This window comes from Typopeltis vanoorti, chromosome 18 (assembly GCF_054136105.1).
Source record: "Typopeltis vanoorti isolate ZY-2024b chromosome 18, IOZ_Tvanoo_1.0, whole genome shotgun sequence".
NCBI classification, from domain to species: domain Eukaryota; kingdom Metazoa; phylum Arthropoda; class Arachnida; order Uropygi; family Thelyphonidae; genus Typopeltis; species Typopeltis vanoorti.
Genome location: NC_143566.1, coordinates 88442412 through 88467436, shown reverse-complemented (window position 1 = coordinate 88467436; position 25025 = coordinate 88442412). Strand labels below are relative to the sequence as shown.

Sequence of the window (25025 nt, the reverse complement as noted above, 5' to 3'; positions counted from 1 at the left end):
TTCTTATACAACCTCTTGCAGACAACAATCACTTAAACAACCTCTTACAGACAAAGAGATTATGGTTGTCTTGGAGAACGAAAAATATCCAAAAGAAGATACAAGAGGAGCCAGGACACTTCAAAATTTGTGCGCATACAACACGACCCAGGCTACCAAATTCTCAACCAGGAAGAGATTGCTGAGGATGTTGTACGAAGAGGTTGAAAACGAGGAAGAAGCGATTCCAGCTGGTCTGAAACTATCGATGGTTAGAGAACACATGAATGACAGCATCTTGTTCATAAGCATATCTTCAGATCCAGAGGTGATTGCTTATTACAAACATTTTTGGTAATTTCAATCGTTAATTATTAAGAAACAGTATAAAAGTGGAAAGCAACTGAAACGATGCTTTTTTTCAACCCAATCCCCAGTAAAATGGTATTTACATAAAAATGTTCTCATTAAAATATATTAATACTGTACCACCGAAAGTGTTTTATTTTTAATAATATTCCTAAGATTCGCGATTTAACGGACAACCCTTAGCCTCTAATAGTCTGTTAAATCGAGAGCTTACTGTACTAATATCATCAAATTAGCACATGCAGTTGGCAGAAAAGGATTTGAAGATTTTGTCTGCAGATATTGAAGAATTGATGGTGAAATAATAGAAGCTGCCCTTGAGAAGCTCAATGAAAAAGATAAAAGATGACGATGAAGAGATTCCACTCACTACAGGATTAAATGGATCTGGAACCATTCTTCTATTTTTTCATATACACAGTATTCTTTTTTTTACATGGTTTTCATTTACAGTTTTTTCTGGAACCAATCTACTGTGTAAATGGAGAACTGGGTGTAATTATCTGGGATAAATAGAACATTATGCAGAACAATATAGTCTATATTTAAGTTGTAAATCAGAAGAAATATAGGAAGATGGTTTGATGTAAAATCAGATATGACAGGAGTGTACCACCTCCATTCTTATTCATCATCTAAATGGATTGCATTATGAATTAAAATGGCATCAAGCATTTAGAATTGGAGATATCAAACTTAGCTGTTTGCTTTATGCATATGAAGAATCTTAAAACAAATCCAGTGTAATCTCCAGGATTCTCTAAAATGAATAACAGCTGTAACAAAGTTGGCATGAAAATAAGCAATAAAAAGAGCAAAACTATGAAAATAGAGAGGAATACAGAAAACTTCTACTGCAATCACAATAGAGAACCTATTAAACTAGTAAAATATTCCATCGATTTAGGTTTTTGTTTGTCCATGAGAATGGCTAAGCAAACATGGAAAAAGACAACAGAATAAGTAGAAAACTGGTGGCATGATAAGGAGTCAGTTGAATAAATTTTTATGAAATATGTGAGAAATTAGTTAAAACACTAAATCAGCAGTATACAAGACAGTGTTCAAATTAGTTTTAAGTTATGGACCTGAAGTTAGGCTAAAGAGAAATGCATTTGATCAAAGTCTAGAGACCACAGATAAGGGTGGCCTGAGAAATTTATTATTTTACTTTAAAATAAACTTTTTTTTTCGATACCTAAAAATTAATTTTACACATTGTTTTGTGCTAGCAATATGACGAGAGTGCACATGAGAAGACAGAGGAAAGGGAGGGGAAGGTTTGTGAAGTTGGCGATTGCTGTATGAGTTGTTTTGGTTTTGTTTTGCAAAAAAACATTTTCTGAAAAATTGTAAAAGCATTTTTCTTTCAAACGGTAAACAACTACCAGAAAGCCCAATAGTTTTTTTTTTTAAGGATAAACAGTAGCACAATTTGGAAAGGGTGAATTCCAATAGTAGTTTTGGTTTTACTGCTTATTTTATCCCCAAGTTTGTTCCTCTGATTAATAGATGAAATTAAACCTAGAACATTATGCTGCAAGACAGAAAGCTGGGTTTCTTCAAGTACTAGAGACAAGAAGGAAACTGTATTCTGAAAAAAGAAAGGAACTACTTTCATTAGTTATGAAAGAATTGTAAAGGCAATGCTTTTCATTAGGTGCTAGTTTACACTCATACTAAAATTGAATGGAACGCATATGGCACAAATAGAAGTAATAATGTTGCAATGTTAGCTGCATTGAGCTTGATGTTGCGAATATCACACTTGACATTTTTTGGGAAGTACATCCTCTTTCTTGAGGAATACAACCCTAACCATATCAACAGATAGTATTTTCCCTCCCTAACTAATTGCAAAACATGCCACTGCTGTGCTGGTGCCCTCTCATGTAAAGGCTGATATTAAAAAAATTCTAACTGTTCTTCAGTAGAATGAGGTAAAAGTCACAAAGGAAGGTTAGTTCATTGTTTGTGGACTGTAGATAAACAAACTTCAAGGTTAAAAAGTGAAAAGGGGATCAGAGTTATTTTCAGAATTAGCAGAGCAGCAAATGAATGATACATAATGGAGCAAGGAAACCATAAACCAGAGAAGGTAAAAAAAAAAAAAATCTAGATCAGAAATCCTAAGACAAGAATATTAGACCACAAAAAAAGCATGCCACCTTTGTGATACAAAGAATCATACAGAGTGTAACTTGGACAGTAGAAGTGGATTGTGGTTATAGAAGGGTAATAGTAACATGAGATATGGTCAAGATCATCTGATCACTCACTTGGTTATACTACAAATTAAAAATGCCAAGAAATTATGTTCTTGGTTTCATTCTTTATCCAAGTATAAGCAAAGAAAGTTTGCATGTGAAGTAACTTCACGACTGGGCTACTTGTATATAGAAGCTAATGACTTATCAATTGCCTTAGTATCCTGTAAGGCAGATATCCTTATGGACATGTATTATGCTAGGCATTATGGGAAGGGCCGCTATTCAGAAGTCATATAGCTCCTGCTGATGAGACCTAGATAAAGGTCAAAACCAGTCTGGGTAGTGATCCATTCCATAATATATAGCATAATACATGTCTCTAAGGATATCTGCCTTGCATTAGAGAATACCAAGGCAATTGATGTGAAGTCATTAGCCTCTATATACAAGTAGCCAGTTGGGAAGTTACTTCATATGCAAACTTTGCTTGCTTACTCAGATAAAGGATGAAACCAAGATTATAATTTCTTGTCATCTTTAATTCATAGATTTTCTTTTGGTAAGGTTTTTTCCCCAACTATAGTGACCTTATCTATTTGACTTTACTGTCACACCAGTAATGTAGATGAAAAAAAAAAGGCAAGGAGACAATGATGAGGCATGCCACCCATGCAGAGGACATCCAGTTCCTGTTTGGTAATATTGCCTTGGCACTATCCCATTCACATAAAGTCTTCCTCTATGCATGATTTTTGACAGTGGAGATTGCAGCAAAATATGCACCATCTCATCAGAAAACCTCCCAACATGTTTAGTCCAGTGCACTAGCTGGCAGACAGCCTTGCTGAACAGTTCTGCTACTGAACCTTTGAGAATGCAGGTAGCTCTGGATTCATACAGTTTATGTTTGACATGTCCTGGAATGATATCACTTAAACTGCATATATGAAGTGTGTGTAAGTAAAGAGGAGAGATTTTATTAAAAAAATAATAAATAAATAAATAAAAAATCACTACTTACAGACCTGGCCACTGTTTTTGACTTGGCCTCAATATTTGCTACAACAATCACTGAACACACTGACATCTTCATTGCTTTTGCTAAAGATACTTGTGTCATAATTAATACCGACAAACTCAAGAATTAATGTTTAGTCATCATATGAATAAGGAAGCAGGCAAAGGCATTTTAATCCCATCTAACTCTTAAAGACTCAGGGGGAAGTTTAATCTCCACTGGTATCCAATCAGAGATGGCTGATAAGTACCACCATCTCGTGGTCCTTAATTCTAACACTATATTTATTGTCAAAAACAGTGAAAGTTCCCCAGAGGAAAAAACTTGCTTGCCCATGTGGGAGTTCAACAAACTGGTCAAAGAAAGGCTTAGAAAAAGTTCCTCTAGTTGACGACTAGAATTGAACTTAGGTCTTTCTTTAGTTCTTAATATATGTGTGTATGTGGACACACATGCCATATTTATATATGGCATGTGTGTCCACAGCTCTAGGTCTATGGACACACATGCCAGTTCCACTGAGCTAGAGAATTATCATATGAATATGAAAAAATCTGTATTTAGATCTCTCAAACAGATCTAAATGCAGAAACCTCATCTCCTGCACAAGCGATGGTTGTGCCTTCTGGTCCTGTCCATTGACAAACTAACTGCAATTTCTGTCCATCCTTCTCATACTTCAAACTCAGATGGCTATTGAAACACAAAACTGACCTAGCATTGCTATTCTTTTTCAAATACCACTTTTACATCTACTATACCAACATCAATTAATCAGACCCTCTCCTACTGACAAAAATCCAAATTGTAGATTGGATATTTTTTAAGCTACAACAACCACAGTCAGTTCACCTCCAACCACATTACACATTTCACGATTCCTTTTGTCACAAGGGTATCATATGTGCCCTTTGCATGTTTTGATGTTGCTTGCCAGAGAATGTCTAATTTAAAATACCCTGCTTGTGACCTCTCTGGATTAAGTTTCATTGTCCTCATTCAATGACATTCATCTGCATATTTACATAATTAAAATTCTTGATATGTACATGCAGGTTCCCGAAATACAACTTAAATCTACAAGCCACAAAAAAAATTGTACTCGTCCAATGTATTATTATTATGTGACAAGGAGTCCAAAGACTCACCGAGAGAGGGTACCTACTCTATAACTCTCTGTCACCACCGCTCAATCCGCCAAGTACAATGAACTCTAACTACACCAACACCATCTTCCACCCACCACCACCAGTATTTTCACAATCACAAACATCCGTGCAAACTGCAGTAATTGAACCCACAGCCTTTTGGTTGGAGGGCAGATATGCTAACCACTCGGCCAGCGAGGCAGGGTGGTTAGCATATCCACTCTTGGTATTGGTTTACTTTATATAAATATTGTTATAGATGATATTTTAAAAACTAAGCATTATGATCGATGACAAAACAAAGTAATACATTCTTAATTTCTTACTAGACATTACATGTATTTATACTGAAATATCCTCTCTTTTAATGTGGGTTTAATATGTATTCCCGAACATAGCTCATTTACATAAGGACTCCATATGGCCTCAGGAGTGTCTTTCTTAATTGCAAATTCTTGCAAAGAAGGGCCATTCATATGTATCATCACACTGATGACTTCAGCTTCCCTTCTATCAGATTCATTTGACTAAAACCTTGTTCATACAATGGCATACTACTTGCTAGTATAACGGCTACAATTTCAAGCAGTTTTTGAAAAAAAATGGAAACCTGTATTATCACTGTTCATTCAAAAAGGCCTTGAATGTTTGAATGCTTCCCCAAAACTTTGAACTCTTACCACTCTTTCACCAAAAATATCGAAACAGTTTCTTCATTATCATCAAAATATTTCTAAAATGTTTACCCAAAATCTTCCATATTTTCAGGCTAGGTAAATGTATCAAATACCAAGACAGCTTTGACTATTTGATTCATTTTCACTAAATCTTTTTATCTAATATATTATTTCTTCATCTATTAGTCCCCCCCCCACACACACACACATTTAACTTTCAAACAGCTCTCAGCACACATTATCTGAATACTATTATACACACCAACGCTGTTTATGTTGTTCAAAAGTTTCCCCTCAAAAGGTTGGGGAACTTCTCTTATTTCTTTCAAAGCATTCAAGGTACTGCCCACTTGGTATTTTGTTTGACTTAGTTTTTCCCCTTGAAAAATCAGTGACAGTTGTTTGAATAAAGTTAATAAATCTAAGAAAGAATGGATTCTTCTCGCAAAGCAGTATATCTTCATTTTCTTTATCAAACTTTTTGATATTGCAGCATCATCCTCTTTTTCATTGCCATTTCCTCCAAATGCATTACCACTGCAGAGGTTGTTAACAAGAGCTGTGAATGCTTCTACTCTATTAGACACCCATTTTACTGAATGCAGATACTTTAACGTCAGGATTTTTGTTTGTAATAGGGCTGCTACTTTTCCCAATTGTTTCAGTCTTTTCAGTAAATTCTAGTAAAATATATAATTTTTTTTCTCTTTTTTTTTAAACAAAGGGAACATGTTTAATAGAATTTAAAATAGCCAGATCCAAATTATGTGCATTACAAAGATATAAGGCCTGTCACATCTCTCTTTAATTTTGCTACTAGTACATTGTTTTTTCCCCAACATGTTTTCTGCTCCTTCTGTCCTAATGCCTACTAACCAATTACTGGTCTTCATGACAAGAATAACTTATTAATTTCACTTTCAAAGTACCCAGAGTTTTGAAGAGGAATTATGGAAACAAATGCCCTTTTCAGTTTGACTTTTATGTATCTCGTTCATCGTCATTTGAAATAGCTGTAGAAGCATCTAAAAGAAGACTCAGTTTCCTGGAGTCTTTGATTTCCTTAACTAATTCTTGTTTAATGACATCAGCAATAACCGACACAAATTCTTTATAATTCAAGTCATTCTGGTACTGCTCTACTGGACCTGTATCTATATCATGCTTATTTAAAATTGCTAATTTAAAATGCACCTAAGATGTTCAAACATTTTAGAATCCATTTTCCTTTGGCAAGCAGCTAGAGGTGTGTTTCTTGGTGATTTCTGGCAAGTCTATGTCACTATGTCTTTTGTGAGAATTAGATGCTTCATGAAGCCTAAATATCTCCACTTTGAAAGGTTCTAGAAAACCCTGTAGCAATCAGCAGCCTCAGGATATTTTTATGGGTATCACAAAATGCAACTTTGCTGCATTTTGTAACACAACCACATGAATTCCTTGAGTCATTTGTCCCGGGAAAGCACACCTTACTAGATTGTATTAGTTGACAGTACGACAGAACTCTTTCCACCAGTGTTTTTTGAGGTCCCTGAAACCCACCTTTGTTTTTGCACCATTTCACAAAACTAAAAAGTGTAGTTTTATTGTTCATAATGAAAAGTAGGAACGACAAATGGAAAAAAAATTCAGGAAAACAACACAAAAGACAGTAGCATTAACTGTGAAGCCAGACTCACTTTTCACAATGTACTGTCACACGATCCACACTCTGACTTGTCTTTGCAAAATAATTATATTTTTCAAATAAGTGTCAAAAACCCTTGCCATAATATAAAATATTCAAGCATATAATCACACCAAGTTAATTCATGTTGTGAACCATGAAAATAAGGTTATAATAATGCTACACAGTCTTGCCATAAATACTGTTACAACCTCTGCACGTTTCGCTGCCCAGAAAATTGCACGAGCCCAGTTCCATTAGTCACTGTGTACAGCCAATATTTGCATGTTTATCAGTAGAGAGTTGTCTAGCTGTAATAGCACTTCACAAGATTGGAATACAGCCAACTGCTATTTTTAACACACTAAAAACATTTGGGATCTCTAGGATGTTTGTGTATTAGACTATTAACCATTATAACAATACAAAAGGTGTATCTTTGCTGGCCTGGGCCGAGTGGTTACTGTAACTGTTCTCTAACCAACAGGCCACAGGTTTGAATCCCGCCACAGGCATGGATGTTTGTAATCGTCTTTAGGTGGGAGATGAATTTCAGTGCCCAGCGCGAGACCTCCCCACACACTTATTGGAGGCCTGAAAAAAATGTTCAGTCTCTAGTGCAGGATTTCTGGACTATGTAAAAATAAATTAAAAATTACAAAAAATACATAAAACTGATAAAAAAAATGTGACTGCCAAAGAACAGTTGGACCACACTCATTAGGACACAAGAACAACTTGTGAGCACTGTTAAGGCACATCTGTGCCGTAATCCTGTGAGAACGCAGAAAGTGATGACTTGGGGATGTCAATGTGCTAGACACTTCTTAACAGCACAACATTACACGACAGAGGGTAATAAAATCAAAAGGCACTTTTCCAGCAGTACACAAACAACAGACACAAAAATATCCTCTTGACAGATGAGAAGATTTTCATCATTGAAGTTGTTTAACCACCAGAACGATGGGGTACATGCCTCAGATGGTTGCACAGCTGTGCCATACCACTCAGGATTCAGTTAGGTCATCACCGCGTGTCAGTGATGGTTTGGTGTGTGTAGGGACACATGGTAAGCATTCAAGTTGCATTTCTGTGAGAAAAGAGTCAAAGCTTCTGCCAAAATGTATGAAGATACTGTGCTGGAATATGTGGTACAACCCCTGAATCACTGTTTTATAGAAAGCAGTGAACCTTCCGACAGGACTCATCTCCTGCACATAAGGTGAGGACCACACAACAGTGGTTGGAGGTCAATGTGCCAGACCTGAGTCCACTGGACTGGAGCAAGCACTGGCAGTTTTCACTGGATGTTGAGCATACCACCACAGAGACCTTGAGCATGGCATGAAGGCAAAAGGGGGACATTTCAAACACTGAGTGCTGCTGTATGCATGCTGTACATGTGGTTTGTATGTGCTGAAAACTGTAAATGATTTTCTCATAGATTAATGGCTTATGCGCTATTCAAGTTGTAACAGTATTTATCATCATCATCATCATCATCATCAAATTCCTGCCATGTACCCTCAAGGGGTGTACAGGATATGACAGTACTACATGAAAAAATTACATCATTACTAACTTCCTATCTACAATTTTCCTCCAAATCAGTCTGTTACTTGTCAAGACTCCAACATTATCAGATCTTATATTTCTATCGTCTAAGGCACTTTGTACCGTATCAATCCACCTATATCTTGGTCTTCCTCTGGGTCGTTTTCCTGCCAACCTGGCAGAGAACACTTGTTTTGCTAATCTTTCCTCTCCCATTCTATTTAAGTGACCATACCATCTGAGATTAGCTCTGCTAACACATTCCTGGATGCTGACAATGTCAAGTTCTTTCCTAATATCCTCATTTTTAATATGATATTGCCATTGATGCCATCTGTTCACGCCTCTAATCTTTCTCAGGACTCTCATATCTGCGGTCTCTAGTCTTTGGTCAAGTGTTTTACTTCTGACCCAGCTCTCAGATCCATAAGTTAAAATTGGTTTGAACACAGTCTTGTATACAGCTAATTTAGTGTCCCGACTAATTTCTTTCTTATTCCATATGAATTTATTCAATTGACTTCCCACGATACCAGCTTTGCTGATTCTGTTGTCTATTTCTATATTTAGTTTACCATCTTCAGTAAAAATTGTGCCTAAGTAGCTGAAATGTTTTACTTGTTCCACAGGTTCTCCATTCACAACACAGTTGACATTTTCAATGATTCTGCCTATTTTCATTGTCTTTGTCTTTTTATTGCTGACCTTCATACCATATCTATTACAACAGCTATTCAATTTAGTCAGAGAATCTTGCAGACTTGTAACGGATTTATTTAGAAGTATAACATCGTCTGCATAAAGCAAAGAGCTGACATTAACATTTCCAATTCTGATATCAGGTTTAATACCACATTCCTTCATAATGTGATCCATATAGATAATGAATAACAGAGGGGATAATGTACATCCTTGTCTCACACCAGATTTAACATTAAACCATCTTCCTGTACTTCCTTCAATTCTAACTGCTGACTCACAACTCAAATAAAGACTAAGTATTGCTTGATATAATGCCCCATTGACACCATATAACTGCAGCGTATTGAATAGCTTCTCTCTTGGCACCTTGTCATATGCCTTTTCCAAATCGACAAAACTTAAATACAGATCTTTGTTATATTCCCATGCTTTCTCGACTATTTGTCGTAAAGTGAAGATCTGATCCTGACAGCCTCTATTTGGCCTGAATCCAGCTTGTTCTTCACCAAGCTTTTCTTCCACAATTCTTCTCAACCGTTTCTCAAGTATACTTGCATAGATCTTGCCAGGAACACTCAGTAGGGAAATACCTCTGTAATTCTCACATTCAGTTTTATTTCCCTTTTTATATATGGGTACTATGAGAGCTCTACTCCAATCATCGGGAATTCGTCCCTCTGTCCAGGCTTTCTGAACTATGCAGTGCAGCCACTGTAAGACTCTTATACCACCATACTTCAGCATTTCTGGTCGAATATCATCTACTCCTGCTGCCTTTCCACATTTCAAGCCTTTGATGGCTTTTTCTACTTCAAGTATGGATATGTATTCCTGACTGCATGCCTGGTCAGTGTTTTTTATCACTGTGCTGTCATCACTGCTTGTTTCATTTAGCAGTTTTTCAAAGTAATTACTCCATACTTCAAGGATATCTTTTTCTCCTGTTTTCATTTCACCTTTATCATCTCTAATTCCTTTTACAGCACTCTTTCCTCCATTCCTAAGTTTCTTCAACAACCTCCAGAATATTTTGCCACCTTCTTGATATTTATTTTCTATATTCTTGCCAAAGTCCTCCCATGACTTTTGTTTAGCTAGTTTTACACACTGTTTAGCTTTCTTACATTTGTCTCTGTATTCTGTAAGAGTAAAAGCTGACTTATTTGCCAGGAACTTTTGATATGCTTTCTTCTTTTCCTTCACTGCCTCTTTAACTTCCTGTGTCCACCAGGGAGTTCTGATTTTTTTATCTTTGCACACCACCTCACCACATGCCTCTCTGGCAGAATCAATCAATGTTTCCTTCAGAGTTTGCCACTGAATCTCCAAGGTTTGATTCCTGTTCTCAAACTCTTTCATTTTCTTTTCAATAATATTTCTGTATTTTAGTCTACAGTTTACATCTGAGAGCTGCTCAACTTTTATTCGCTTTAAAACTTTCTTACATGTTATTCTTTTCAATATGAAATTCAATTTTATCCTGCTCAAGACTAAATAGTGATCACTTCCAATTTCAAATCCTCTGTACACTCTGGTGTCCTGCACCAGGGAGAAAACATCACTATCAACAATAACATAGTCAATGAGACTTTTCTTATTCCTAGCCTCTTCTCTCCATGTGAATTTGTGCACATTTTTATGTTGGAACATGGTGTTAGTAATAACCAGTCCATGTCCTGAGCAGAAATCCAACAGATATTTGCCATTATTATTAGCTTTGCTCTTTTCTCCAAATTTTCCCAAAATATTTTTGTATGTCTCACAATCATTTCCTACTCTACTATTTAGATCCCCAACAAGGACCAACTTTTCCTTTTTCATTGTGTCAGTTGCTTTTTCTAAAGCCTCAAAAAATTCCTCCACTTCTACCTTAGTAGAACCTTCTGTGGGTCCATAGGCACAAATAAGTCTCATTGTCCAGTTCCCCATTCTCATATTTGCCCACATTACTCTACTTGAGACTGACTGCCATTCAAGAAGATTAGCCTCGTATTTTGTGTTGAATACTATGGCTACTCCTTCTTTTCCTTGATTGTTATTGCCTGAATATAACATTTTGTACTTATTGCTCAGAAAAATCTCACCAGTTTTGGTCTTTTTTGTTTCAGTCACCCCTATTATGTCGATCTGGTACTTATCTAATTCCTCAGCTAGCTCCATTTCTTTGCCATTCAGGCTTCTTACGTTGATAGTACCGATCTTTAACTCTGGTGATGTTGAGTTGGGGTTTGTTTTCAGATTTGTTCCAGTAGCTGACTTTTCGCTGTTCGCCCTGGTTCCCTGGCGAAAACAACGGGGGCCTTGTTTAACCGGGCGACGCCCCAGCCGGCATGAAATTTTGTCATGTTGTACCATCATTTTTTATTTTGGTTTAACCAATAAGAATACAATTTGGTCGGCTAAATCCCAAATTGCCAGCCCATCCTCGTTCGTTCAGTATCAAAGTAGATACCCAACAGGGTGCACCACGAGAAGGTGAGGATTGGACATTAGGTCAGAAGCCCTGGTCGGTTCTCCGCATTCCTTTAAAGGCTATGTGGAGGTCTCCTCTCAGTTATACAGCTTTGACCCTTAAGCACCCCAACAGTATTTATGGCTAGACTAAATATTATTAGAATGTACCTTCAAACTATTGACCTAATGTTGTCTAAGGTAATGAAAGTCAATACACTAGATTATTTAATTAAATTGCACCAGTTTTAACTTGTGCTTATAATTACAGGTTTATTTTGTTAACAAAATTATATAATGAGAAAATTATAATAAAAAAGTGCCTAATTATTACATATATTGTGAATAATAGATATGGTGTAAGGTTAATATTGAATTAAATTAATGCACCAATTTCATTTTATTGGCAGCTGGCCTTGATCAAATAACTTAAATGAATGAGATGTTAACAAAAAAAAAAAAAAAAAAAAAAAAAAAAAAATATATATATATATATATATTGAATACATTTAGAAGGATGCTGAAATTTCACTCACTACTTGCAACTGATAACTTGCCAATGGTGAGGTAGATTTCTGGAGCCACGTGTACAAGATAGCATGATAATGTAAACTTAACACAAAGTACTAACTTCCTATTAACAATTATCCTCCAAATTATGCTGTTATCTGCCAGGACTCCAATATCATCAAATCTTATATTTTTGGTCTTCTAAAGCAGTGGTCTCCAAACTTTTTTGGTTGCACCCCCTCCTCCAAGACAGAAAAAATAAATAGCACGTACCCCCAACTGATTGAGTAAAAATCTATTGTAATAAGTATTATAAAGAGGAAATATGCCTTGTATCATCATATAATAATAATAATTATAAACGTTAGATATTTTTATACATTATTATTAACAGCTTACAAACATATTTATTACAATATTTAATGTGAACAATGGCCTTGCATTTCTTTCATAATTTCTTGAAATTCTGCTCTGATGGCTTCTGATACTGCGATAGGTTGTTTCTTTAAATTATCTGCAATGATTTCTGTACATCTACCAATAGTATTTGCTGATAAGGGAATACATTTTAGTTTATCTACATATTCTTTTCCATGGATTATTTCTACCATTTTTATGGCGGTTGGGAGTACAAGTGTTTCCCCAATGGTGTGTGGCTTTTGGTCTTTTGCAATTAAGAATGCAACCTCAAGAGATGCCTCCAAATATTTATTGTTAATTTTAGTGAATTTTTTTAAGTTGTTGGATTGAGAATTACATGTCTTCAAACATCGTTCAAAGAATTGTAAAAATTTGTGTTCATGTCAGGATGTTTAGTTTTTTGTGTCTTACTAACTAATAATGATGGTTTCATACTTCCATTACATAGCGTCTCCTGACACAATAACATGTAGGACGAGGTTCATTGTTGACTATCGTCGATGTAAATCCCCATTTCAAGTAGTCTTCTTGATAATTTTGAAGTTTGTTGGACAAGGTTTTGTTAAGTTTCAGATTAATGTTTTTATCACTTAATTTGACTGATAACGAACTTGTTTGAATAGAAGAATCAATCCTATCTTTTCCTTGTTGTTCGTCTGATGTAGAAGTACTATCATAATTATATTCAATTCGCGGTTTCTTTGGAGGAAATTTTTTTAACCATTTATCCATTTTGTGAGGGTTAATTTCTAAAATTTAAATACAGTTCATTTACTATTGATAATATCAAACACTTTTAAAAAATGTAAGCAATTTTGATAATATTAATTCACTATTTCTAGTGTAAATGTAAAAGCAAGCACAAAAAGGCATTGGAATTGCACAGAAACAATATATATATATATTAAAAAATCGTTAAACTTACTACTAATAATCAAATAATTAATACAACTGTGGTGTCATCTGTAGATAGCAGGATAACTAAGCAATTTTCCTTCTCTAGTTGGGCTTGTCAACACTAGGATGCTCTACAAACAATGGCAATGATAAGAAGTAAGAGATTTACTCCCGTTTTAAAAAACATGACAGCTTTGCCACAGACAATTATGTGTGCAAAGTTGCCCAATGTGCACTACTCGCAAATTTAAGTTTACAGGATCTTTATAACGTCTTTGTCTATATTAGATATATGTTTAATTGATGAAAGAAAGTAATATTCTTTATCTTTAATTAATTACTTAATTTTTTTCCTATCAATATAAAACTTTTTTGACGTACCCCGTGGGGTACGCGTACCACACTTTGGAGACCACTGTTCTAAAGCGCTTCTAACCGTATCAGCCCACATAAATCTTAGTCTTCCACCATGTCTTTTTTTTGTTCCATATTCATATCAAACACTTGTGCTACCAACCTTACCTCTCCCATTCTGTTTAAGTGACCATACTATTTGAGATTATCTAAATAGCTAAAACATTTTATTCATTTTCTATAGGTTATCCAATCAGAATGCAGTTGAAGTTTTCTATGTTCCTGCTTATTTTCATGTTTTATCTTTTCTTTTTATTGCTGATTTGTATGACACATTTGTTACAGAAGTTATTCAATTTAGTTAAGGAATCCTGCAAACCTGAACTGATTTACAACTCAGATATACTATATGTAGCATAGTATAAATTGCAGAGTTTTTAAACAGATTTTCTCCTAACAGCTTATGTTTTCCAGATCTACAAAACGAATACAGATTGTTACATTCCCATGATTTCTCAACTATGTAAAAATCTGATCCTCACTTGTATTTGGCCTAAACCTCGCTCATTCTTCCCCAAGTTTCTTTTCAACAATTTTTCATAGCTTCTTCTCAAGTATGCCCGAGAGGGCATGCTTCAGAAAAGGCTTATCTCCCTTTTTATAGGATGGCATGAAAGCTCTACTCCAGTCATTTGGAATTCAACCTTCCTGACCTTGGCTTTTGAAATATTATTATTATTGTTGTTGTTGTTCCGGGAAACTCCAAGGAGTCGACAGACTCATCAAGGGAGGCCCTAACATCATGTCAAGAACAACTATTCAACATTCACACAGTATCTATCATACCTTGCCTTGAACTCATTCACAGTCGTAGCACCCACAACAGACTCTGGAAGCTTATTCCACTCATTCACCACTCTCCAAGTAAAAAACCTAGCTCTAACACCCTTTTCAACCATGCTCTTGCCCAGCTTCCATGCATGGCCCCTAGTCCTCCCACCACCAGTCATATTTTCAAAAATATCTTCTGGATCAATCTTATAAAAACCCTTCAGTAATTTGAATGTCTCAATCATATCACCCCTCCTTCGCCTATCATCCAATTTCTACAACCCACAAATCCTCAACCTATTCTCATAAGGTTCATTCCACAGATCTGCTATCATCTTGGTCACTCATCTCTGGACCCTCTCCACTTCCGCCCCATCACGAAGAAACCCTGATGCCCATAACTGGGCACAAAAGTCCAGATGGGGTCTTATCAAGGCTCGATACAGAGGAACAACAACTTGTTTGTGTCTGCATGTTAAAGTATTTTTCAGAAGCCAAGTGATTTGGTGAGCTGTTTTAGTCACTTTTGCAATGTGCCCCCTAAACTTCAACTCCCTATCCACCAACACTCCCAAATCCCTGGCCTCATCAATCTCCTGGAGTACGGTTCCACCAATGCGATATACTGCTGCTATTCTTTTCACCCCAAAGTGCATAACCTTACACTTTGACACATTAAATTGACATCCATTTTTCCGAGCCCAGTCCTCCAAACTATCCAAATCATCCTGTAAAATTTTGACATCCTGTGCACTCATAATTGCTCTACCCAACTTTGCATCATCAGGAAACAAGTGAACACTTCCTCTCAAATCCTTTCCAATATCATTGATGAACAAATTGAAAAGCAGTGGTCCAAGAACAGAGCCCTGCGGCACTCCACTAGTCACAAGACGTCTTTTAGACTCCACTCCTGAATAAACCATTGTCTGGTATCTCTATTTCAACCACCCTCCTATCCATCTCACCAACCCTATATCTATCCCCATCTGCTCCAGTTTACTGATTAGGGTTCCATGTGGTATCCTATCAAAGGCCTTGGCAAGGTCCAGTAGTATCACTGTAAACCCATTACCCCTATCCAGTTCAGCCGCCACTGTGTTATAAAACGTGAGCGTTACTGAGGCATGATCTACCCTTCACAAAACCATGTTGTCCCCTATACAATATCCCATTTTCATCTATCCAATCCTGTATTCTTTTCTTGACTAATTTCTCTAAGACCTTGACAATGATTCCTGATATGCTAATTGGTCGGTAATTTACAACAGCAGTCTTGGAACCACCTTTATGCAGTGGAACTATTTTCCCCTCTTTCCACCCGCTCGGGACTAACCCAGACCCGAGACTCAAATTAAACAAAATGGTCAGGGGTACTGATAATTCTTTAGCTGCTTCTCATACAACACGAGCTGGTATACCATCCAATCCCACAGATGTATTGACATCGAGGTTATGCAATAGACTACTCACCTCCACTTCATTCACCACAATTCCCGTATAATCTACTGGTTTATTCATTTCTGCAATGTCACCACCACCTGGATGATATATTCTTGCAAAGTTTATTATACAACACTCAGAAAGAATTAAATTAGAATTTAATACTACTATATTTCGTCCTAGTCACTAGGACATCTACGGGGATTACAAAAACAATTAATGTAACATGCACACAAAAATTTACAATACTAAGCCCAACCACGTGGTTGGTTTCTGAGAGCTGCTGCTGCTTCCAATTCCTTCCTCCCGTGTGTCCTCTCCCCTCTCCAATCAACCTCCAACATAATGTCCTTGCAGCAGCAGCTCTCAGAAACCAACCAAATTTTAACAAATACGGTCGCATTAAGCTTCCGAAGATTTGGGAAACACTCATCACCAGAGGTCCCACCTTACATTCCAGGCCACCTACTACCGCCCATAGAGGGCGCTCCACCTAGATAGGACTTTAATGTCACCCACGTGGTTGGGCTTAGTATTGTAAGTTTTTGTGTGCATGTTACATTAATTGTTTTTGTAATCCCCATAGATGTCCTAGTGACTAGGACGAAATATAGGAGTATTAAATTCTAATTTAATTCTTTCTGAGTGTTGTAAAAAATCCATTAAACCTCCAACATAATGTCCCCACAGCACTTAAGCCTCTACACAAGAATTCTTGCAAAGTGCTCACTCAATAACTCAACTATCTCAACTGATTCAGTTACCTTCCTACCATCGACATTCTTTAAAATCATTCTGCCATGTACATTTTCCCTTTTACTTGCTACATATCTAAAAAACTTTTTAGGATTCTCTTTAGCCTGTATGGCCAATGTTCTTTCGTAATCCTTTTTTGCTTTTCTTACCACACTCGTCACCCTTCTGGCCTGCGCTTTATACCGTTCATGTGCCTGCCGGTCACCTTTCTCCTTAAATTCCCTCCATAGTTGTTTCTTTTTTTGCAGCTCAAGCTTAATGGTGTTATTCATCCATTTAACCCCTACTTGATTTATTATTCGGACTCTAGGTATACAGTCAGCCATTGCTTCATGCAAGCACTTCTTAACTACCTTCCATGCACTATCAACTTCTAGTCCTTGCAGTTGTACATGCCATGGCACTGAACCAATCAAACTCCTAAGCTTGTCATACTTTCCAGCCCGATAATTCCACATGTACCCTGTCTTAATTGAAAATTCTACACCTTTAGCCACCGCCCAAGTCAAGACCCTATGATCACTCTCACCAATTGGTGGCAATATGGTCATATTTGTTACAGCCAAATCCTCAGATGTAATTACTAGGTCAAGCACTCTCTGACCTCTAGTATTTTCCATTACATGCTGTCGCAGATAGTTACCCCTTAATAACCGCATAAAACCCAATTCCTTCCTCCCGTGTATCCTCTCCTCACTCCAATCAATGCGACCATAGTTGAAATCTCCCATAATAATCACCCTCCTTCCGCTCATTTCTTCTATTTGCTTGTGCATACTGTCACCACCATCTTTTCCATCACCTGGTCTATAGCAGCACCCAATTGTATATTTAGTTCTGCTAGCCACAATCTCACACCAAATGGCCTCAAATGTGCTCTTTTCTCTATCCTGCAATTCAACTTCTATTCTCCTTGGCTGTAGCTCATCAGCTATCATCAACAATACTCCTCCCCCCCATTTTATTCTCTCTGTCATTCCTGAACACACTATACCCATCACATTCAATCCCGCTCGCTATATCATCTACAGTCAGCCATGTCTCACTAATACCAATAACCTGTGGTCTGGAAGTGCCAACAATGGCCAAAAACTCTTCCTTCTTGTTCCTAATACTCCTAGTATTAGTGTACATGAATTTAAGACTCCCATTACCTTGATGCCTTATATTAACTATCCCACTCTGATGTTGTCCTTATTTGCTCTGGCATATTATGTTCATTCTTACATTCAACTGCCTCCCTAAGGACTGTATATCTACCCCCCCCCAACAAATCTAGTTTCCCTGAATTGGCACATCCACTACATTCAGCAACACTTTCTCAAGTCTTCTTACACCGTAACTATTCAAATGCAAGCCATCCATCTTATACAGATCCTTTCGCCCATCAAACTCACTCTACACGTCCACAAATTCCACACCACTCGTCATACATAACCCACACATAAAATCATTCACAATTATGGCCCTCCTTTTAAACATTTCACTGTCATACCGTGGCAAAAGACTAATCATTCTAACTCTCTCACTCTTTTCTTTTGCTACCACAAACAATTCATTCAGGTCTTCTATCATTTCCATTTTATCTCCTTTCAAATCATTCGTACCTGCCACAACAATCATTTCTTTCACCCTTTCCTTTTGCTCTTTAATAGACTCAGTATATGCAGTGCAGACAATGTAAAACTTTACCTCCATGCATGAGCATTTCTGGTCAAACATCATCTACTATCTTTGCAAATTTCAGTTCCTGATGGCTGTTTCTACCTTTAGTATTGATAATTTCTGTAGCTTTTTGTTTCATTTTAACAGCTTTTCAACACAATCACACAAGACATCTTCATATTCATGTCACTTTTTTTCCTTTATGATTCCTTTCACAATATTCTTCCCTTAGCTAAACAAACATCTTTCCAAATGCTTAAATATACCAAGCTATTTTAAACCTGGTTTTACTCCATTTCCCAAGTAAGCAAACAGACAATAAGTCAAGTTTGCGCCTGCACATAGTGCGAGTCTAACTGGCCCACAAAGGTAGTGCAAGTCTAGGCAACTCGTGGTAAAGGTGTAATAAACTCTGATAACTATTCTTAACATTTACCCTTAATGCAAAGCCCATACTTGAGAAGATGTATGATGCTATGTATTAAAGGCAAGGGGCTACTACCCAGACCGGTTTCGACCTTTATTGAGGTCTCATCAGTGGGAGCCAGGCTTAGAAATACCAAGGTTAAGTAATACAGAGCTTAAGTATTTTACCAAAACAAGTTACCAAAAGGTGCTTTGACCTTATTAAATAAAAATCTCAGGATGAGAGATAGATGTAGAAAGTTTTTTACCTTGGGTATAATATATGTTAAAGATACCACGCTATTTTAAACCTGGTTTTACTCCATTTCCCAAGTAAGCAAACAGACAAGTAAGTCAAGTTTGCACCTGCACGTAATGCAAGTCTAACTGACCCACAAGGTAGTGCAAGTCTAGGCAACTCATGGTAAAGGTGTAATAAGCTCTGATCACTATTCTTAAAATTTACCCTTAATGCAAAGCCCATCTCTCCTTGAGGAGATTATGATGCTATGCATTAAAGGCAAGGGGCCACTACCCAGACTGGTTTCGACCTTTATTGAGGAACCCAAGGTAAAAAACTTTCTACATCTTTCCAAGATGTTTGTTTAGCTGAACTTCGCTCTGAGAGAATACAGAGAAATGTAAGTTTTCTTACATTTTTCTCTGTTTTCTCTCAGAGCACATGTTGACTTACTTGGCAGAAACTTTCCTTATGCCTTCTTTTCCACAAATGACTAACTTCTTGGAGTTCCGATTTTCTATCCATTCAAACAGCTCAACCATCTCTCTGGCTAAATCAATGATTTTTTTAAGAATATGCCAGTGATTTGAATGTTTGTTTATTGCTTTCAAATTACTTCATCCTTCCTCAAATAATATTTGCATACTAAGCCTACAGTTCACCTCTGAAAGCTGTTTTTAAATTTTTTTAAACATGATATTCAATTTTATCCTGTTCAAAATTAAATGGTGATCACTTCCTGTTTCAAATATTCTATATCCTTATATCTTCATGCTAATTCAGGACATAGTCCTATCCACAAAAACATAGTCAATGAGACTTATTAAAGTCATCTTCCTAGGTGACTTAATACTTGCTAAGAACTTTCAATATCCTTTCCACAACTGACTCTCCAACTTCTTGAGTTCACCATGGAGATCTGATAAATGTCCGTAACTTTAAATGACCCCCCCCTTTTTTTCCAACACTGCTAACATTAATGATGTGTAAGTTTCCTCTCACAAGGAACACTTTGAGCCACTTCGAACTTCACATCCCGTGTGTACCTACAAAGGTAACAGATGGGATGATTAAACTTCTCTTCCTCTTCTTGATTGGACTACTGCTTCTGCTCTCCTGACCCAAACTCCTATGAGCAAGTCATTGAAATTATCTTCACTGGAATGAAAGTCCTAATTCCCCATTCTACCAAAATTTATGCTTTATGTTCCAAGCCTTGGTTTTCCAATGCAGTTTAAGGAAAAAAACTCAGTTTACCAGAAGTGACCTGCAACAAAAACTCCTGCTTCATATTCAGCCTATGCTGAAGTACATTATAAATGCAAACCATCAGCAAATCCAAAATCTGATTTCACAAAGTCCAACAACATAAACCTCAGCTGCTGTTCAATGGAAACTGTCTTCTGGCCACTTAAAACTCAATAGGGTCACAATTTCTGTTCATTCACCTGCATTTACACCCCCATCTCTCTCTCTCTCTCTCACTCACTCACACACACACACACACACACACACACACACACACAACATATTCAAATGCCATCGATATTACAGCATCTAAAAGGTAAAGCTCACCTCTTGGCATAATTTTTCTTCTCCAACTCCTGCATAGATGACCACAAAATCACTTCCACCCATGCCTGAACACAATGCCTCTTGTGGTTTTTTGGCAAAAATATGTATCAGAAAAATACTAAACTAAGATATCAAGAAGTTATCTAGTCTTGATGGCATTACTCCAACTGTATTTCATAGCTAACACTTGTTAGCTCTCTCATGTTTAATGGAGAGCCAACAAGTATACAGATTAAATTTATTTTACCAATTAGATTACTGCATCAATATTTTTCTTTGGACACCAAGGTATCTTCATGAGAAAAAAAAAAAGTGCATACCAAAAGGAAGGCAAACACAGACTGTGTAAAAGATCCTACCCTAACTGGCATTCTCTATGGGTGCAGTGATGGAAATCTTGCTGAAGGTCTCAATATAGTGGTCTCCCAGATTTTTGGTAAGCAAGACAGCTGAATTTAAGATTTGGAGACTGTGGTAATGCTGTGGCATATTCCAGAATGAATCACTGAAATGTACATCCTTTATTCTGCATAAAAGGGAGTGTCTATGACCAATTTCATTGGAGAGGCTAATATGTTCAAGAGCAGATGGTTCTAATTCTTTTTGCTATGGTTTTGATAACACCATACTGCTGGGAGGGATGGTGATGTAATATATGATAGATACAGTCCAGCATGGGTAGGTTTTCTGTACACACAAAAAAGATCTGTTGGGTGACAAGAATCAAGACTCTTCATTGGTAAAACGGATCCTCACATATTGGTTAAGGCCTACTTAAAATGTTTCCAACATATTTCAGCCAAGAGATTAAACAGAGAACACACTATTTATACAATACACTTCTCAAATAAAGCTAATTTACCAAGGCATCTTCATGGACATAAAGAAATATAACAGTACCCTTGGCTGCATTATATTGCCAAAAATCTGGGAGACCATTGCACCAGTAGGACTGTAGAAGCCTGCCAAACAAATCAGTTTGTTTGCCTTCCTACTAGTGTGCCTGAGTGTATGTGCTCAATATTTATGCACATGAAGATGCTTGGTGACTAAGATAAAATATTGGCTTATTAATCTAATTAGCTAAATAATTAAGTATTAGCTTTAGATATCTGTTTTCCACTAGACATCAACATGAGATAAGATAAAAGTGGATCTGACACAGTACTACATTCCCCAAACTTAAACAAATTTGGCTGCCACATTACCAAAAATCTAGAAGACTGTTCATTTTGAGACCTTCAGCAAGTGTTCATCACTGCACCCACAAAGGGCACCAGTTAGGACTGTGGGAGCCTGCATTTTACAATCAGTCTGTTTGCCTTTCTATTAGTGCACCTGGGTACACATGATCAATATATTTCTTTGTGCTCATGAAGATGCCTTGCAACCAAGGCAAAATACTAGCTTATTAATCTAATTAGCTAAATAAATTTAGTAAATTATTAGCTTTAGACTTCCAAGCATCCATACTAAATTTTATCATCTCTATACCCTATAATACTCAGCTGGCATCCAGTATGGAAGCAAGCCTATATTCAACCCATTAAAATGATAAAAAAAAAAAAAATTAAAAAACTTATAAAACTATTTAGCTATTACTCTCACTAAAGTGGTTTATAAATGTTTATAAATGATAGAGAAGTCAATCAATAATCAATTTCTTTATCATTTCAAATGCCAAATAATCAAAGACAACTAGTATGAATTGTTACTCAAGATCCATACAGAGATCAACTTATATCCATCAACTTCAATGCCAGTCAAGATATTTCTGGTCAATCACATTTCCAATATTCCTATTATCTGAGACTGGACTGTAATAACCAATGCTATAAACTCTTCTGACTTATTCCTTATACCTCTTGCATTTATATATAAACAGAGCAGAGTATTTTAAAGCTTTATCCTTGATTTTCTATTTTTTCCTGACTCCATCACTGTTATTTCTAACAGCCATCCTCATTCCTTTTCATTCTAATAACTCATTTCCTTGATCTAATGTTTAATTTTCATTAAACAGTAACTTCTATATCTCACCCCTCTTCCCACACATCCTAGCTACCATTTCATTCATTATCAATGCCGTTCTTTTCAATTCTCGACTATCATATCTTTTGTAACCTCCATTTGTATACACATGTAACCTCCTATACACAACATCCCCCACCCACCCTGTACTGCTCAGAAAAAATCCAAATAGTTCCATTACCTCTCTTCCTTACTTTCAATCATACTAATGTTTTAGTTCCAAGAAAATTTTAAACCTGCCATAATCAGAATTTATAGCACTTGATTACATCTAAAAGAATTGTTCAAGTAAAATTAATGTTACCTTAAGCTCTTCCAAACTGAAGCCCCTGCCTAAACGCACTTTAGTGTTATAGCGAAATGTTGGACAGCGGACGATGGGGCGAATAGGCCCACCAACTGGCATGGGAGCAATGAGGCGAGCCTTCTTTATTCTCTTCGCATGATGCCTTTTCTTACGCATTGGTTGATTAAACCATGTCTTAACATACCTCTGCCAGTCCTTGTGAAAATGCCCATTGGGCACCATGTTGTTCCGTTTTGGAGCCATTACAGAAACTGTAAAGAAAAAAAAAAATTAATTGTGAATATAAAAATATACATACAAATTATTTCCCCTTCACATTTAATGACATAATCTTTACTGTTAGTGTACTGCAGCATATATGAGTTAGAATTTATGCTCGAGTATTCAAAACCAAAGGAAAATGGTTGCATTTCAAGCAAAATTGAAAGCACGTCTTTGTTACACAAACTGCTGATTAAGTCGATAGAATGAAATCAACCTTAACATTTTAAAATTGTAACATTCTATTGTTTAGATCATAGAACAATTATATTAATAAGTCTACTGGCCTGTTACTATCCCCCCCCCACACACACAAGTCAGAACATAACCTGAGACATTTCTTGGCAATTCTAGAGTGCCATTTTCTGTCAAAGTGACTATTTGTTTCTTTAGGTGCTATAAAGTCAGAATTGGTTTAGCTAATATATGTTTGTCCTCTATACAAATTTGCACCACCACTGGATGTGCTGTCACCAAATTTTGTATGCCATCAATGGAAGAATGAAACTGTAAAGAAAAATTTGATCACACATAGTCTTCCACCTGGCTAGTCAAACTGTAGGATGGCTCGGATTCAAATTTATCCTCCCAAGAAAGTTGTGATGCCAACCCTAATATTACCCATAAGTAATATTTTTAAGACTTCTGTTTTTTCAGATTACGCCACAGTATATGAAATTTCCCATCATATCCAAAAAATATTAGGCCCCACCCCCGCTTCCCCAAAAATCTTTCCAGAAGAGAGAAACATTTCTGATGTTGTTGTCCTGCCTGTTTGGCCATAGTAGGACAGTTTACAACTACAAGAGATCTGGTAAACACTTGGCAGGTCTATGCTTTGGTAATGCTAATTTTTTTATATGGTTGTAAGTCATTTGAAAGGTATAACTATTGATACATCCAAGACACATCTGAAAAACTAACAAAAATTTTAAAAAATACAATCTTTCAAACGACTTACAGACCATATAAAAAAATGAGCATTACCAAAGCATAGACCTGCCAAGTGTTTACCAGGTCTCTTGTAGTTGTAAACTGTCCTACTATGGCCAAACAGGCAGGACAACAGCAACATCAGAAATGCTGAACATAAGGACCATATCCGTTTCAACCACTACAGCCACTCAGGACATGCTGATGCTTTGATCACCCACCATAAAATATGCTAAAGAAAGCCACTCTACTCCATTGCAGCAAATATAACTACAAGACTTATCCTTGAATCTGGTTCTGTCTTAAGAAATTACCCCAACTTCAAATTTGGTTGCATGAAACTGCCCCAAATTTGGAAAGCTCTCATTGTCCCTCAACCCTTCAGCCGAGGATACCCAATTTTAAGGTCTTATTCAGGACTTTAGACCTACTCAGTTGACATGATTTGGCCTCACTACTTAGTAGAGTACCTGCATACAATATCTTATACAATAATATTTTTTGTCTGTAACCCAAGTTTCTGGCAGAATAAACCCTGCTACCTCCACATGAGATCAGCTAATTCACTTTCAACTGAAAAAACTATAAAGATTCCTCTAGTCATGAGAAGCAAACTTAG

At 36.6% G+C, this 25025-nt stretch overlaps 1 protein-coding gene across 1 annotated transcript in view; it reads right to left on the bottom strand.

Annotated features, from left to right (window-relative positions):
- RpL13 (ribosomal protein L13) overlaps positions 1 to 25025 on the bottom strand; it is a 59846-nt gene that overhangs the window by 21253 nt on the left and 13568 nt on the right. Inside the window, exon 2 of the mRNA XM_090408240.1 lies at positions 23210 to 23463. Coding sequence (XP_090264366.1) covers positions 23210 to 23455 — 246 coding nt within the window. The 5' untranslated portion in view covers positions 23456 to 23463. The remainder of the gene's footprint in view (positions 1 to 23209; positions 23464 to 25025) is intronic.